The 15,110-nt window shown below is 50.8% G+C and overlaps 4 protein-coding genes across 4 annotated transcripts; 3 read left to right on the forward strand and 1 right to left on the reverse strand.

Moving 5' to 3' along the window:
• Positions 1 to 834: 834 nt before the first annotated feature.
• On the forward strand, positions 835 to 1,377 carry PHACADRAFT_265727 (uncharacterized protein). The gene has a single exon (XM_007402144.1). It carries the CDS (start codon positions 1,086 to 1,088, stop codon positions 1,257 to 1,259), a length of 174 nt encoding a protein of 57 aa, XP_007402206.1. The 5' UTR covers positions 835 to 1,085; the 3' UTR covers positions 1,260 to 1,377.
• Positions 1,378 to 3,235: 1,858 nt separating this feature from the next.
• Positions 3,236 to 5,396, forward strand: PHACADRAFT_131852 (uncharacterized protein). Its single transcript, XM_007402145.1, has 11 exons — positions 3,236 to 3,496; positions 3,549 to 3,623; positions 3,680 to 3,734; positions 3,787 to 3,910; positions 3,962 to 4,015; positions 4,070 to 4,296; positions 4,348 to 4,496; positions 4,552 to 4,593; positions 4,690 to 4,941; positions 4,998 to 5,354; positions 5,376 to 5,396. Exons 1-10 carry the CDS (start codon positions 3,335 to 3,337, stop codon positions 5,142 to 5,144), a joined length of 1,287 nt encoding a protein of 428 aa, XP_007402207.1. The 5' UTR covers positions 3,236 to 3,334; the 3' UTR covers positions 5,145 to 5,354; positions 5,376 to 5,396.
• A 2,067-nt stretch (positions 5,397 to 7,463) lies between these two features.
• Positions 7,464 to 8,471, forward strand: PHACADRAFT_201863 (uncharacterized protein; the record flags this gene model as incomplete). Its single annotated transcript, XM_007402146.1, has 2 exons — positions 7,464 to 8,034; positions 8,125 to 8,471. 2 exons carry the CDS (start codon positions 7,464 to 7,466, stop codon positions 8,469 to 8,471), a joined length of 918 nt encoding a protein of 305 aa, XP_007402208.1.
• Positions 8,472 to 13,992: 5,521 nt separating this feature from the next.
• Positions 13,993 to 15,085, reverse strand: PHACADRAFT_214451 (uncharacterized protein; the record flags this gene model as incomplete). The annotated part of the gene is made up of 3 exons (XM_007402147.1): positions 13,993 to 14,271; positions 14,328 to 14,578; positions 14,637 to 15,085. The coding sequence occupies 3 exons, from the start codon at positions 15,083 to 15,085 to the stop codon at positions 14,066 to 14,068; spliced, it is 906 nt and encodes a 301-aa protein (XP_007402209.1). The 3' UTR covers positions 13,993 to 14,065.
• Between the last annotated feature and the right edge of the window lie 25 nt (positions 15,086 to 15,110).

Consider the following 15,110-nt stretch of genomic DNA (forward strand, 5'->3'; position numbering starts at 1 on the left):
GGTGAGATGTCAGTGCAAACTCGCGGACGTAGGATTGCAGCCGAGCAGACGACTTCAGGATGGAAAGGCAGGTGCGAAAGCTGGTGTCTATAGGATCCGGAGACGAGAGAGACTGGTGATCTTGGTGCGAGACGTTGGGATCATCGTGTGTATGACGAGTGTGATGCAACAGCGGCCATGCCACGCGGCGCAGGAGATGAAAAGAACTGGACGGGACCCAGCTTCTGCAGACGAGGGAGCACTCTTTGAGCGTGTCCTTGTCCGAGTGGAGATTGTCGATGATTATGTCAAAGAGCTCCTGCGGCAGCCTGCGATTAGATGCAATATTGCACATTGAGGTTACTGAATTTTCGATGCTGCCTCTGAGCCAAGTTCCTGCAACCTCTCGTCAATCTTCCGCAGAATGCGCTGTAATGTCACTAAGGACCTGGATTTCTACGCTCCCGAAGATCTGCTTCTGATAGTGGACGTAGAGAAGGTATGACGCAGGCGGGTTAGTTGGAGGTTGGACATGAGGACGAGGCTTGCCGCCATCCGGCAGTCTACGGACGTCAAGCGCTCCCCCCGCCGTGTTCACGCGGACACTTGAGCGCGCCGCCCTTCGCCCCATTTGGAATGTTCAGCGCCCCTCCTTTCCGCCAGTCCAGCGCATGTAACAGCGGTAGACGGCTGCGTCTAGGGAGCAGCTCTCACTGGTAGATGATGCTTCATGCATCCGGTCACAAGTTGTCTTATAAATGTGCTCTACATCAGTTGCGCCGTCTCGTCTTATTCTTTGCACGCGGATAGTAACCACCGGAGCGCATTGCACCGGACTTCTATAAATTTTACCGCTCGACTACGACAAACGCGGGCACTACTGAATTTTAAAACATGGCATACAGACCATACTTCCAATGGCCGGACAAGAACTCTAGCCTGAGCGAAGTGGACTAACGCCGTGGGGTCGGCAGAGTGAAAGATGATCTGCGCCTATCGCACTTGCACATGGGCTCGGCGCATCTGTAGTCGGCTTACACTGCTGCGCGGATGGAGCGGCGAGTAGGCACAGGACTTCTGTAGTGTCGGGCAGGTACATGGCAAATATGGGCATCGCGGCATGCAGAATCATCCAGTCATACAACACGCAGTTTCCCATCCTTCGTACACTTGCTGTTCGCGACGCCGCCGACATGTCCAAACTCGAGTGCTTCTTGGCCACCCTTCTCGAGGTCCCTACAAAGAGCCCGTTCGTCTCAGTTCCCTCGATCGTGCGGTAGCCCTTAACAGCTCGAGCGCGGTTGGATAGCGTGTGGTACAAGTGAGGCACATGCGGAGGCTGGAGTCGATAGCATTGTCCATGGCAGCCTAATTGGTTCGTTCAGAAGTTAAGATTGATGAAAGAGCGGAACGAATGGAGTATGAAGGATGATGCGCCGGAACAGTCAGGAGCTAAGTAGCCTGAGCACGGTGCCATCGCCGCATGAGGCGACGACGAAGCCAGAGAGGTAATTTGGCGAGCTGTGCTTTTCAGAAGTCCGAGAGTGCGATTAGCCTTCGGGAACGGACGCGTCGTCCTTGAGCTCATCATAGAGGCGAGGGGAGCTGCTGGATAAGTGGTGGCACGGAACCGGTATGAAGAGTTAAGAAGTGTTCCTTCACCATACCGGCCATGTCGAACCGTCGGAACGGGTTTAGATGATAGCCAATCAATATTTGAAACATTATAAGCCAAGTAGAAATGTAAGGTACCTCCCCTTTTCTGCTCTCACAGGGTTTCAGGTAGAGAACCAGCTCCTTCATCGGCTTAACGGCGTGACTGTCCTTCGTCTCCAGCATAAGCACGGGTCGAACAGCACGAACGAAGTGGTCAGATGCACAGGGGCACGATCTGAAGATGTATGCTCGCAGCCGAGGTAGAGATGACAAGTGTGAACTTACCAGGCTGGCTGCTCACCTCCCGCTCGCCGATTGCCGTCTCGGCCGCAGCCTGCATACAACCTGCCTCGCCGGCGGGTTCTCTGACATTGCCGTTACCGTCGGAGTGGCTCTCGCCGTTGTGACTTACGTCGCCCACTTTAGGCTGTTCGTCAACGTGGCTTCTTGTTGAGTCATTTCGTCCTTCGTTTGCAACCATTCTGCAGAAGACAATGTCTAGATTCAGAAAAGATTGAATTAAAGAAAATGCTCGTCGCTCGGGCGCAAGATGCAGGATGAGAAAGCTGTTGGAACATGCCGTCAAAGACTCGTCGGTGGGTTCGGCGTTGGGTGGTCACTGGCAGCAGGATGCCGCTGAAGCCGAAGATACGACCATGGTATCGCTTGTTCCTATGACCAATGCCGGATGACGAGCAGCAATCTCTCGTTTCTCTATCAGGGTGTGGTGTCAACCTCACATGCCATACTTTGACTGTCGAGTGTACTGGTTGGGAGCAGAAGAGTCGCGTGCACGATTCTGGCGCCTGGAGTTTGAGTACTTAAAGGGCATAAGTTCCCCGTTCCTTAATTTGGCGTCTATTATATAAGTTGCAGTAAGTAAACGTAAGTAAAGCGTGGAAGCTCACGAGTAAGCACCAGGCAGCCTATATTTATCCCCTTTCACATGGACGTGGACTATGAACACGAGTTACGGTATGCTTCCATCAGTGACCGTGAAAGGCCTACTCGGCGACTGACATGGTGCTTGACTTCCGCAGGGGCCAGTAGCTGTGGTATAATAATATTGTCGGCCCTGTTATCTGCCACCGTGCGGCGGCGGATGCATGCTGCCCTCGCAATCTGCCATGCTATGAGCGAAATCATGTATTTCCTATCACAGCGCGGTCACCCCATGAATCAGCACTACTAGGAGTCCAGAACCGAGGAAGATAGCAGCGCAATTTCTATCTGGCGGTGGACCTTTGCCGCAACAGTTCGTTCTCACACCCTGTCATACTCGTCTTCTGTGCACAGAGCAAGTGGGGCTGCTAGCTTGTTATTCGCTTGCTGAACTTCAGCTAATCGACGTCGGGGTTTTGGCAAGGCATCTCGTGCTCATAATCTTGATAAGAGTGCCAGTGACCCCCTGAATCCTTACGCCTTCTTAGCCCTCGCTCACCAGCATAGGTCCCAAGGCCTCTCGCTCTCATCCCGCCCCGTAAACCTCTCTCGCTCTCATCCCGCCCCAAGGTCTACTCCAGTCCTAGCAAAGCGTCGAGAGCAATGGGCACCGGGTACGCAGGTGGTACTCTTGCTCGTAATCTCTGGCTTAACAACCAGCACTAGTACTACCAATACTCTATCGGAGCTGAAGGCTCTGTCCAAGATTATCCAGGACTCCATTGATTCCATTGAGGCCTCACTGGCATCGAAGAACATGGAGTTCCCTTCGCCTCACACGCCGATATCTCTAGAGTCTGAGGCAGCACGCATGCAGCCAGAGGTCGACAGGGCATGCGCTCTTATTATTTCCGCTGCTTACCAACTTATCACCTCCGTCCGCTCGCCGATACTTTCCATCACAGCCGTGTCAACACAGGTATGACAAACAAGTTCCAGGAAGACTAACCTCACGAACTACCTTCTTGTAGCACACCCTGTCCGCCTCGCTAGGCGCTGTAGCAGCGGCTAATGTGGCTGAGGCCTTGAGAGAAGCCGGTCCCAAGGTTTGTCGCGCTTCCGTGGTGCAGTCAAACTATCAGCTCATGGTGCCGCGTCGCAGGGAGCACATGTAAATGAGATTGCTCGGGCGAGCAATATCGACCCGTCAAAGCTTGGTACACGTCCTCACATCCCTCCCACGAAACTTGTGTCTGACGGCCGCTTCAGCACGTGTCCTCCGTGTACTCGCCACTAATCATATCTTTGTCGAAGTCGCACCTGACGTCTTCACGCACAACCGCATCTCGTCCTGCCTGGACACCGGGAAGTCTGTCAAAGATATTCTCGCCAAGTATACCATTTCTACTTGCTCAATAGACGCGGGCTAATGCAGCTATCCAAGCCCCGAGGCAAAGCATATTGGCACTCTTGGTCAAGTTGCAGGTGTAGAGTACGGGTGAGTTGCTTGCCCGAGTGTCGATTGACGACATTAGATTAACAGTGTCGTCAGCACGGATGAGGGTTTGAAGGCAGGAGGATATCTACGAGATATGCTCTTGGATCCCAAGATTGCCAAGTCGCAGGAGCCAAATGAGACCGCATTGAGTCTTGCCTTCAATACAAAGCTGGACGCATGGGAGTGGTATGAGCAGAAGGGTAACGAGTATCGTCTTCAGCGCTTTGGCATTGCATTGGAGGGTATCAAGCAGGCGGGTCCTCGGAATGCGATCCTCGAGGGTACGTACCTTGTATAAGGCATTCTGATTGAGATCATGACTGTATGATTAGGCTTCGACTGGAAGAGTCTGAAACAAGATGCGGTCGTTGTAGATGTCGGCGGCGGAGTTGGCTCCCAGTCCATGAGACTTGCCCAGAACTTTTCACATCTACGCTTCGTGGTTCAGGATCGCGAACAAATCGTGAAGGACGCTGTTGAGGTACGTATTTTATCTACGCAATCATCAATTACTAGCTGGCTCACTGCCTTTTCAGTTCTGGAATGGCCAATTACCCGGCGCCGTGAAGTCTCAGAAGGTCATCATCCAAGGCGAGTAACCCAACGTACAACGATGACCACCGGGACTTATACATGATGCAGCACATGATTTCTTTACTCCTCAACCGGTCAAGAATGCCTCGGTCTTCCTTTTGCATACCATCCTCCATGACTGGTCCGACGACTACTGTATTCAGATCTTGCGCCACCTTCGGGATGCAGCTGCGCCAGACACTCGCCTCCTGATTGTTGATAGCCTCCTCCCGTACGCATGCGAGGATGACAGCCTGGAGGGTATTGCAGGCGTCGAGCGTCCAGCCCATCCCAAACCTCTGCTTCCGAACCTGGGGCATTCCGCAACCCTTTTGTACCATGCGGACGTGCAGGTGCGCCTTTTGCTCTTACGTCGCAGACCGCCCACCATATTGATGCAAAAAAACAGATGATGACAATTTTCAATGGGAAAGAGCGCACGCCGAAGCAGGTGAAAGAGCTCATGGAGCAGACCGGCTGGAAGGTCGTACAGGTTCATCCGTCTCCCGCCTTCGGCTCCGCCAAAGTCATCGGCGTTCCAGAGAATACTGCATAAATAGTACTACAATCGGCTCCCGGGACCCAGGTTTCCGTTCTTGCCATGCACTGCGCTGAGCGGCCCCGTCGAGGCTCCATAGTTGTTGCTCGCGGTGCCCGCCGTATACTGCGTCCAAGTTACTGGTCGTTTTCTGATGGCGCACGGTACTTCCGTCGTCTTGTTTCCCCCTCTGAATTTGTCGGCATAGCTTAGTCAGCCTCAGCCTCAGTGTAGATCTCAAGGCGTATAGCCTGGGACAGTATCATGTTTATTCTCGTGGCTCGGTTTTGCTGTTTGAAAATGCATCAAATACTCGCCGTTCACATCCGATTGGAAGATATTATATATCGCAATGAATCCGCGGTCTGTGGTTTGGCAGGAAAGCGTCACAAGGTCTCTACGTGATCTAATCGCCTGATGCGCTCTTCCCGGCTTGGCTATCATCGCTATGAGTCGTATGTGGATTCCGCGCAACGTTTCAACGCAACAGCTACCATGACCAAGAAAGCAAGGCGACGGCAATGTAGGTCGCAATATATGGCATTGCGTGAGTCGCCATTTCAAGGGATCGCCTGGCTGAGCGGCTCATAATTCTCCTTCAGATGAGAAATCCCGGTCTGGGCCGTTCTTAACGTTCAGCCACTCTTGGAAGCGACTCCCTGTTGAGCTGCGCGACTACACACACGACTTGGTGAAGATAACCAATGACATAAATGTAGTATCAAAGCTCTCCTTGGTCTCGAAGGCTTAGTCCCGACACTTTCGCCCTCATCTCTTCACCGAACTCGGTTTGAGGAGCGAGGAGGACTGCTGTATGCTCTATGGTACACTGCAATCCCCGCTATCAGCCTGGCTTGCAAGACACATTACTATGCTGTAGTTTGATATCAAGCACTACCCCAACCGTCCACTCTGGATCACACTCCTTCGCCTTTTACCGGCATGCCGCACCGTCATCCATCGTGATTGCGATGGCCCCCCTGGACGTGTGTCGCATAATGCAGCTCTGAAGAGCTCATTGCAGAATCTCACATATCTAAACTTACACCACTGCGAATCCCTGTCATTCTGAATCCTGCTCCGTGTATTGGTGTCATGAATATCACACATTTTGGATGGTTCTCCCGAGTTCCATGGTATTCTTTCACTTTCTATACACCTCCGTATATTCGTAGGATATTCTAGATATTCAGTCCGACATGTATATAAGGAGCTCATACTGCTCAATAACAAGCCAGACTCGAGCTGGTCTTTCCTCACTCACTTTCCTCTCGTCTGTCTCCTCAGCTTTGTCGTAGCTCAGTCCAGTTGGATTGTTAGTTGCTGACATTAGCTCGAGTCTCCACCAACTGCCCTATGACGATCCCCGTCACTCTCACACCAACCATCACACATCTCCACACGACGATCCATCTCATATCACCCAACCGAAATCTCACCCTAAACCTAACCCTATCGACTCTATCGCATCAAGACCCCGGGAACCTTTCTCCGTGCACTTGCACATAACCACCTCCCTATCCGATCCCTGGTAATCCCTTGCTCCGTTGGAGCTCGACCAGGTCGTGTTTGTATTGGATTCGTGCCCCGGCCTACCATAGCTGGCACTAAACGTGTTGTGCAGTGCACACGGTTATCCTGAGTACGACGTGGCAACCGGCTGAGGCTGGGCGTCAGAAAAGAGACAAAGCTTCATATCGGCAATCCCTACCCCAGGCGTTGGACCAAGAGAGACATAATTGCTCTCTTGGGGCTTTGAACTATATCGTAGAACTGTAAAAATTCGAAATTCCGTATATACACCGACCAAATCCCTATCTTGGCAAATTCTACCTCTGATCCGGTCGTTCCAACACGATTGGTCCCAGAGTTGCTGCAAGATAAGCTTCACAGACCCGACAACCTATGACCACACCTTCCTGTGATTGTAGAGGACATACGCACCGAGTACTAGAGGAGAGATCCATATACATACGTGGCGATAACGTACGATACTGTGTGCAACAGCCGTGTCCACATTCCCTGGATAATAGTACTTGTTGTCCCCGGTGTAGAGAAGGATTACGTGGAGAACTGCTACAAAGAGTTCCCACAGGAGCACCTTCCGAATCGATCGCAGTCCTGCAACCCGTAGCATCCGGTTCAGAACCCAGAACCAGACGAGACACCCTTGAGTCCGTCACCGATCACCTCCGCTCAATTGCCCTCGGAGAATCCAAAGCACCACTAGAGGGCCCACCAGACCCCGTAGAAGAAGTGGTAGAAGATTCGGAAGCCTCGGACCCACCTTCCTGACGTTCTCCCACTCCACCTTCATCCCCATCCGATCCCGGCGCAATGGCCGATAACCAAGACAATGCCGCGTTCCTCAATGGAAGCGCGATGAAACCAGACGCCTTCGACGGCACGAAATCCAAGTACATCGCTTGGAAAATGCAGATGAAGCTATACGTAGTCACGCAGAGGAAGCAGCTACCGGAACAATTTGACAGAGTTCTTATGATTCTGTCCTACATGAAAGGAGGACATGCTGGCGAATACGTAGCCACGTTCATGAAGAAGTACGACACGGATGAGAATGCCGTGATACAGACCACAAAAGCACTGTGGGAAGATCTAGACAAGCATTTCCTAATCAATGAACAAGCTGAAGCATACAATCGGCTTCAGGCAATGCAAATGGGAATGCTATCCGCACAGGAGTATTTCTCAAAATTCAAGTTGTGTGCCTTCCAGGCGAATATTCACGATTTCGAAGCGCATTTCCAGGAACTCAAATTGCTACTGGAAAAGGCACTACGGGCCGACATCATTCAGCTCCTATACAACTCCTTAGAAGAACTCCCCACCACATACGTGCTCTATAAGCTACGGGTCGCGCGCATCGACCTGAACCAGCAGCAATACCGTAGGCGAAACCCGCAGCCCCAATGACAAGGGCAATTCCAGCCACGGCAGCAGCAGACACAAAATACACCACGAACACCGGCTAACGTAGCCGCGCCGGCTGCAAACGCCCCGGTTCAAACACGCCGCGATGGGACAGGTGTCACGTTCGGCGGCAGGGGCCAGCCAATGGAGCTAGACCAGGCACGACGCTTGGGTCTTTGCTTCCGATGTGGAGAAAAGGGACATCTTTCGCGCAATTGCCCCAATCGGCAACAAGCTCAACAAGTACGAGCCGCAGAAACCCCAGTGGTTCCCACTACCAATACATTCACACCACTCGCATCGCTCACCGAAGCCCCTGCTGCGATGGCAGAACCATTTGATTGGAAGGCGGCAATTCGCGAAGAAATTTGCGCGGCCATGAAGGGTTTTGCAAGCGGTCAGCCAGGCGCGTAGCCGAGTTGACCGAACGTAATTTCACGAACTATCTGTGTTCTTAGTTTGGAGTAGCAATGTATATACCAAAAAAAGAGGCGTCCGCAGAGCGGCGCGGAGAGGCTCAACCCTCTTGCTTAATTCCCCCGAATAAAAAATTATTACCTACACCAGAACATCAGACCGAACCTACGCAGTGGCAGCGCCACACACCTTGGACAGCGGCTTGGATCCGCCAATGGATAATCAGCAAAGAAGCCGCAGCGCTTGGATTGTTGACTGAATGGGTACACTCAAAGAAGAGTGTTGACGCCTCCGAAGCCTGTATGAACCAAATCAGGCAAATGAAAGAAGAAGAAGCCATAGACTTCTTGAATGAATTACGAAAACAACCTCGATTTATCCGAGGAAGGAAGGGGACACAGATGGACGTTCCCATGATCATCACCACCCTAGACACACAGCAACGCTTATCAGTCAAAGCGTTATTAGACACAGGATGTACTGGATCTTCGATTGATGCACAGTTTGTCCGCGATAACAACATTGCCACAAAGAAACTGCCATCACCGATCCCTGTCTATAACGCGGACGGCACGCACAATGCCGGCGGTGCTATCACCGACTTCGTTGAGTTAAGGGTGGAAATTCAGGACCACGTGGAACGACTTCCGTTTGCCGTTACCAATCTAGGGAAAACTCCAATTTTCCTTGGATATGAGTGGTTACAGATTCACAACCCATCTATTGATTGGCAGGAACAAATCATTCAATTTGATCGGTGCCCGATTACCTGCAAATATGCTGCCCGATTAATTGATATTGATGCCGATCAGGAAGAGCCCAGCGATCTGGAGGCTCACCTAGAAGAAGGGGATAGAATCTTCATTCTAGACCATGAAACATACTTTGCTACGGGAGCAGCACGTATTCGCACCACAGCCACCAATCTAGCAATCAAAGAAAGCCTGAAATACGAAGCCAAGACTTTTGAAAATACCGTCCCGAGTCACTATCATAATTACTCTGACGTATTCAGCAAAGAAGACTTTGACTCGCTACCGCAAAGACAACCATGGGACCATGCAATCGAGCTCACACCAGGCGTGCAACTGATCAGTTGCAAAGTTTACCCTATCTCTGTAAGCGAACAAAGAGAACTTGATGAGTTCATAGAAGAGAACCTCCGAACTGGGAGAATCGGACCATCCAATCTCCGTGGGCTTCTCCATTCTTCTTCGTCAAGAAAAAAGATGGACGACTTTGACCCGTACAAGATTATCGAAAGCTGAATGAGCTGACAATTAAAAACCGCTACCCACTTCCTTTGATACAGGAACTAGTGGACAAGTTGAAGCAGGCGTGGTACTTTACGAAATTAGACGTCCGATGGGAATACAACAATATCCGCATCAAGGAAGGAGATGAAGAGAAGGCAGCATTCCTAACAAATTGAGGATTATTTGAACCACTTGTCATGTTTTTTGGTCTTACCAATCCCCCGGCTACGTTCCAAACCATGATGAACAATATATTCCGAGATCTCATCAGTCAAGGACACGTGGTAGTCTATCTAGACGACATCATGATCTTCACTCAAGATTTAAAAGAACACCGTCGGATCACGCAGCCAGTTCTTCAGATCTTAAGGGAACACAAACTTTATCTGAAACCGGAAAAGTGCGAGTTCGAGAAGGCAGAGATAGAATACCTTGGGATGATAGTAGGAAAAGGAGTTGTTCGCATAGACCCAGTTAAGATAGAAGGAGTTGTCAACTGGCCCCGGCCCGAGTGCAAACGAGATATCCAGGCGTTTCTCGGATTTACCAACTTCTACCGAAGATTCATCCGAGATTATGGCAAAATAGCAAAACCGCTCAGCTCATTAACGGGAAATGCTACTTTCAAATGGACTGTCGACCAAGAAGTAGCCTTTACGAGCCTGAAGAACGCTCTCTGCACAGTGCCAGTACTAGCTATACCCAATGATGACGATCCATACCGAGTAGAATGCGACGCCTCAGACTTTGCCATAGGAGCGGAATTAGCCCAGAAGCAAGATGGCAAATGGAAACCTGTTGCTTACCTGTCTAAAGCCATGACAGCTGCCGAAAGAAATTACGAGATTTACGACAAGGAACTTCTCGCGATCATGACTAGTCTTGATGAGTGGCGTCAGTACCTTATGGGCGCCATACATCCGTTTGAAATATGGACGGATCACAAGAATCTAGAATACTTCCGGAAACCGCAGAAGCTCAACTGGCGGCAAGCCCGATGGGTAACCGAGTTAGCTGAATACCAATACTCGTTGCATCACAAACCTGGTAAATCTAACGGCAAAGCAGACAGATTATCTCGCCAAAAGAGACACAATGCAGGAAAGGAGGACAATTCAGATATCGTGTTACTGAAACCAGAACATTTTTGTGCCCTGATTCGTAGTACCGTATTTAGTTTAGAAGGAATCGACCAGGACTGGATCACAGAAATTAAAAAATACAAAAAGAACCAAGATTCGCTAGTTACCATAGCCTTACAGAACAAAGAGAAAGACTGGAACGAAGATAGTACCGGACTCGTGACCTGGAAGAACCGTATTTACGTACCAGTAAATAGAAAACTCCGTGAGCAAATCATTGCTCATCACCATGATACCCCATTGGCTGGACACCCTGGTCAATACAAGACGCACGAAATGGTCACGCGTGACTACTGGTGGCCCTGAATTCGAGAAGATATCAGGAAGTACATGGCCGGATGCAAAAAATGCCAGAAGACCAAGGTTCATACAACATGACCTACCGGACTTCTATTTCCGAACGAAATTCCTTCACGACTCTGGGAAGTAATCTCCGTGGACAAGATAGGCATATTACCGGAATCTTTCGGGTACAACGCTATCCTCGTGATTGTCTGTATGTACTCTAAACAGATAATCACGATACTAAGTACCATTGAGCTCAACGCCGAAGGATGGGCAAAGGCACTCCGCGATAACGTAGTCGCACATCATGGATTACCCCGAAAGATCATCAGCGATAGGGGAACTGAATTCAAGAATCAGTTCATCTCCGAACTATACCGATCTCTCGGAATCGAAGCCAATCCTTCAACCGCGTATCACCCTCAGACAGACGGACAAACGGAACGCATCAATCGCGAGATAGAACAATACCTCTGATTATTCATCAACTACCGACAAGCAGATTGGGCCGAATGGTTGCCACTCGCGGCCTTTTCCTATAACAATAAAGTCCACTCGTCTACCGGGTATACTCCGTTCTTCGTCAATAAAGGGTATCACCCTTATGAGGGAACCCAACCGGTACGAGAAGGATTAAGCGAAAACGTCCAACAGTTTGTCGACAGAATGGATCGAGTATGTGAGGACACTAGCGCGGCTATCAATCTAGCGCAGGAAACCATGAAGCGCTTCTACGACAGGAAGAGGAAGAGTGGACCGGAGTACAAAGTAGGGGATAAAGTTTGGCTAGAAGGGATAAACATCCGAACTGACAGGCCGGTGAAAAAGCTTGACGATAAGCAATATGGACCCTTCAAGGTCAAACGCAAAGTCGGTGCTTCCGCCTATGAGTTGGAACTCCTACGTTAATGGAAACAACACCCTGTTTTCAATGAAAGCCTCCTTAGTCCCTTCAGAGAACCCACGTATCTCTCACAGCGACGAGAGCCGATAGTCCCTGACCTCATAAATGGCGAGGAAGAATGGGAAGTCGAAGACATTCTTGATTCCCATCGTGATCAAAATGGGAACCTGGAGTATCAGGTACTCTGGAAGAACAGTCCCCACGGCGATCGCCGATCCTGGGAGTCACGGGCAAACTTGACCAACTGTCAAGAACTCCTTCAGGAATTCCATGCTAGACGTCCCGACAAACCCGCGCCTATGACGATTCAAATTCCCCCTCTATTAACATGACCTGTTCACATACTCACACATGATACCACTCTTTTGGTACAACGAATGGGTGGAATTCTCCCAAAGCAAGGATCGGAAGAATCTGCTGGGTTTGATCTTTACTCGGCTGAAAGCGTTAAGATACCGGCACGAGACCGCAAGATTGTCGGCACCGGCATAGCAATGCATGCCCCTCACAGAACCTACGCGCGAATTGCGCCACGAAGTGGGTTAGCAGTCAAGGGGATAGACGTCGGCGCTGGAGTCGTAGACCGAGATTACACCGGAGAAGTACGCGTAGTGTTAATCAATTCCACCAATCAACCCTTCCAGGTACGCGCCGGCGATCGAATCGCACAAGTCATTATGGAACGCATTGCGTCATGTGATATCGAGGAGGTGTCGAGTTTAGCAGAAACTCAACGAGGATCAGGGGGTTTTGGATCGACTGGTAAATAATCGTGAGGACACGATTCTAGACGGGGGGGTAATGTCATGAATATCACACATTTTAGATGGTTCTCCCGAGTTCCATGGTATTCTTTCACTTTCTATACACCTCCGTATATTCGTAGGATATTCTAGATATTCAGTCCGACATGTATATAAGGAGCTCATACTGCTCAATAACAAGCCAGACTCGAGCTGGTCTTTCATCACTCACTTTCCTCTCGTCTGTCTCCTCAGCTTTGTCGTAGCTCAGTCCAGTTGGATTGTTAGTTGCTGACAATTGGCGGATACCACCTATCTAGAGATCGTCCTACTCAGCGACGTCACATGGTTAGGTGGACCCCCAGTGAGAGTTGACAGTGCAAGCAATGTCTGCTGTGGCTCTTGCAGCCATATTCGTGATGTCCGGCAGTCAAACTGCATGGACAACATGGCAGTGTCCGCTTGGATCCTTGCTGCCGCGAGTACGCAACACTCATTCTCCCGACATCGGATTACGGGGCCGGCAGTCCCTGCAGAGACAAGTCGGTTGGAGAGCGAAGCTCTTGGAGAACTTGAAGCTCAACTTTGACGGTAGGGTCAGAAGTCGGGACCAGTGCTCCAGCTTGAGCTTGAAACAAGAACGAAGTGTACTGTAGATTTTCGACCTGAACAGCGGCCACAGGTCTCAGGGGCCTCAAATCCGCTGCTTGGCGGCTCGGAGGTTGTCATCACGGGTTACAGAGCGACTCGCTATGGGTGGGCCAAATTTTTTGGGCTTGCGGCGCACCCATAGAAAACCACCCAAAATTGATCGGGGCCGCCACCGCCGTCGTCGCTACGGTTGTACACGGTCACAGTCATCCGCCGCCATTCAGGTCGAAAAAGTACAGTATACGGCACCAAAAGCATGCGAACCTTATATAGGTCACCGCAGCCGTCTTCTGCTGCTGCTTCAAGACAGGGTCAAACGACGGAGGCCGCCATTGTCTCCGCGGTAATAGAATCCGGGGAGGAAGACGCCAGGGTGTAACCGGCTGCGGTGGGAATTCGACATCGGTTTTGGTTTTGGGCGAAGTGCCAAGTATGGGCCATGATGCAGACGAAGACTCGGAACGACCGCCATAGCCAGCGCCTTCGTCCAGCTTCGCAAAACTGGTTGTTGAAAAAAATTTCCGACCATCCTCAACAAAACGGCGAAAAAGCATATGCATTTATTGCATAATATTCCGTCTAAGCGCAGTGAAGTCCGGCAATAAAAGGCTCAAAATACCCAATCGTCGGGGTTGAAATCCCTTGGTCGATACCCACCATTCTCCTTAAATACTTGCACCATCTCGTACGCCTTATTTGCTCGTCTCTCAATATCCTCCTGTGGAAGAAAGGTCATAGAACGGACCGCGTCGATGAGAACTTGTGGAGAATCAATGGTGTCCTCGTCAACGTATTCGCCGTAGAAGCAGACATACTCTGAATTAGAACTGCTTGTTAGTGTGCAAGGATGCAGCGATCAGGAATAGACGTACGAGAGCGCCAAATGCCCATGTTGGCAGCAAGATCCCAAAGCTCTGGACAGCCGAACAACAAACGTTCTGGAGCGGGGGCGCCCTCGACAATCTCGAGCTTACGCCTGCATTTGTGCTTCTCGGCGTGTTCGAAGTCGATAATACGGGGCTTGCTGTCGGGCGTAGAGGAGAACAAGACGCTGTCGTCGTTGGTGTCGTTATGCATCACCCCGGCAAGGTGCACCTGGACCACCGAACGCAGAACTTCCAGCCTATGGATACCAGGTTGAGTGGTGCTGTAAAGAGCGGAGGGGCCTGACGATCGCTCACCGGACGTCCATGTCAAGAGAGCCAAGCCCGTCTTCGGCAGGCTCGCCCATATACTCGAGAACAAGGCAGACAATAGGATCGCCGTCGTCGTGCTCTCCTTCGTAAATCCCGTAGCACACAGGTACGACGTCCCCTTGCAATGCTTTCAGCTGCTTGTTATAGAAGTTGGCCTCGGTTCTGAGTCCGGCTGCGTCGTCGAGGATTTGCGCGTATGCGAGCTTGATGAATACGTCGGTCTCGGGGTCATTCAGACTGCGCTGAGCCAACGTCCCTCTATAGTACTCGCGCGTCGCAGATGCGGTGACTCCCACAGTGTTGTATATCTGAAGACGGCCTTCGAGTCGGACCTGCTTGCCAATGCGGGTAAGGTGAAGAGAAAATTCTTCCCTGCCAGGCTCCCCCTCGCCTTGCGGGATAGCAGAGAACTTGATGGTAAGATCAGATGACATGCCAGTGCTAGTGGCGTAGACGGCG

The sequence above is a fragment of the Phanerochaete carnosa genome (assembly GCF_000300595.1).
Source record: "Phanerochaete carnosa HHB-10118-sp unplaced genomic scaffold PHACAscaffold_33, whole genome shotgun sequence".
Classification (NCBI taxonomy): Eukaryota; Fungi; Basidiomycota; class Agaricomycetes; order Polyporales; family Phanerochaetaceae; genus Phanerochaete; species Phanerochaete carnosa.

Excerpts from the sequence above, each read along its gene's own strand:
- PHACADRAFT_131852 (XM_007402145.1), top strand. The coding sequence starts at position 3,335 with ATGGAGTTCCCTTCGCCTCACACGCCGATATCTCTAGAGTCTGAGGCA. Across the intron at positions 3,911-3,961 it reads GTCAAAGATATTCTCGCCAA|CCCCGAGGCAAAGCATATTG; the intron begins GTATACCATTTC and ends CAGCTATCCAAG. Across the intron at positions 4,297-4,347 it reads TCGGAATGCGATCCTCGAGG|GCTTCGACTGGAAGAGTCTG; the intron begins GTACGTACCTTG and ends CTGTATGATTAG.
- PHACADRAFT_265727 (XM_007402144.1), top strand. The coding sequence starts at position 1,086 with ATGGGCATCGCGGCATGCAGAATCATCCAGTCATACAACACGCAGTTT.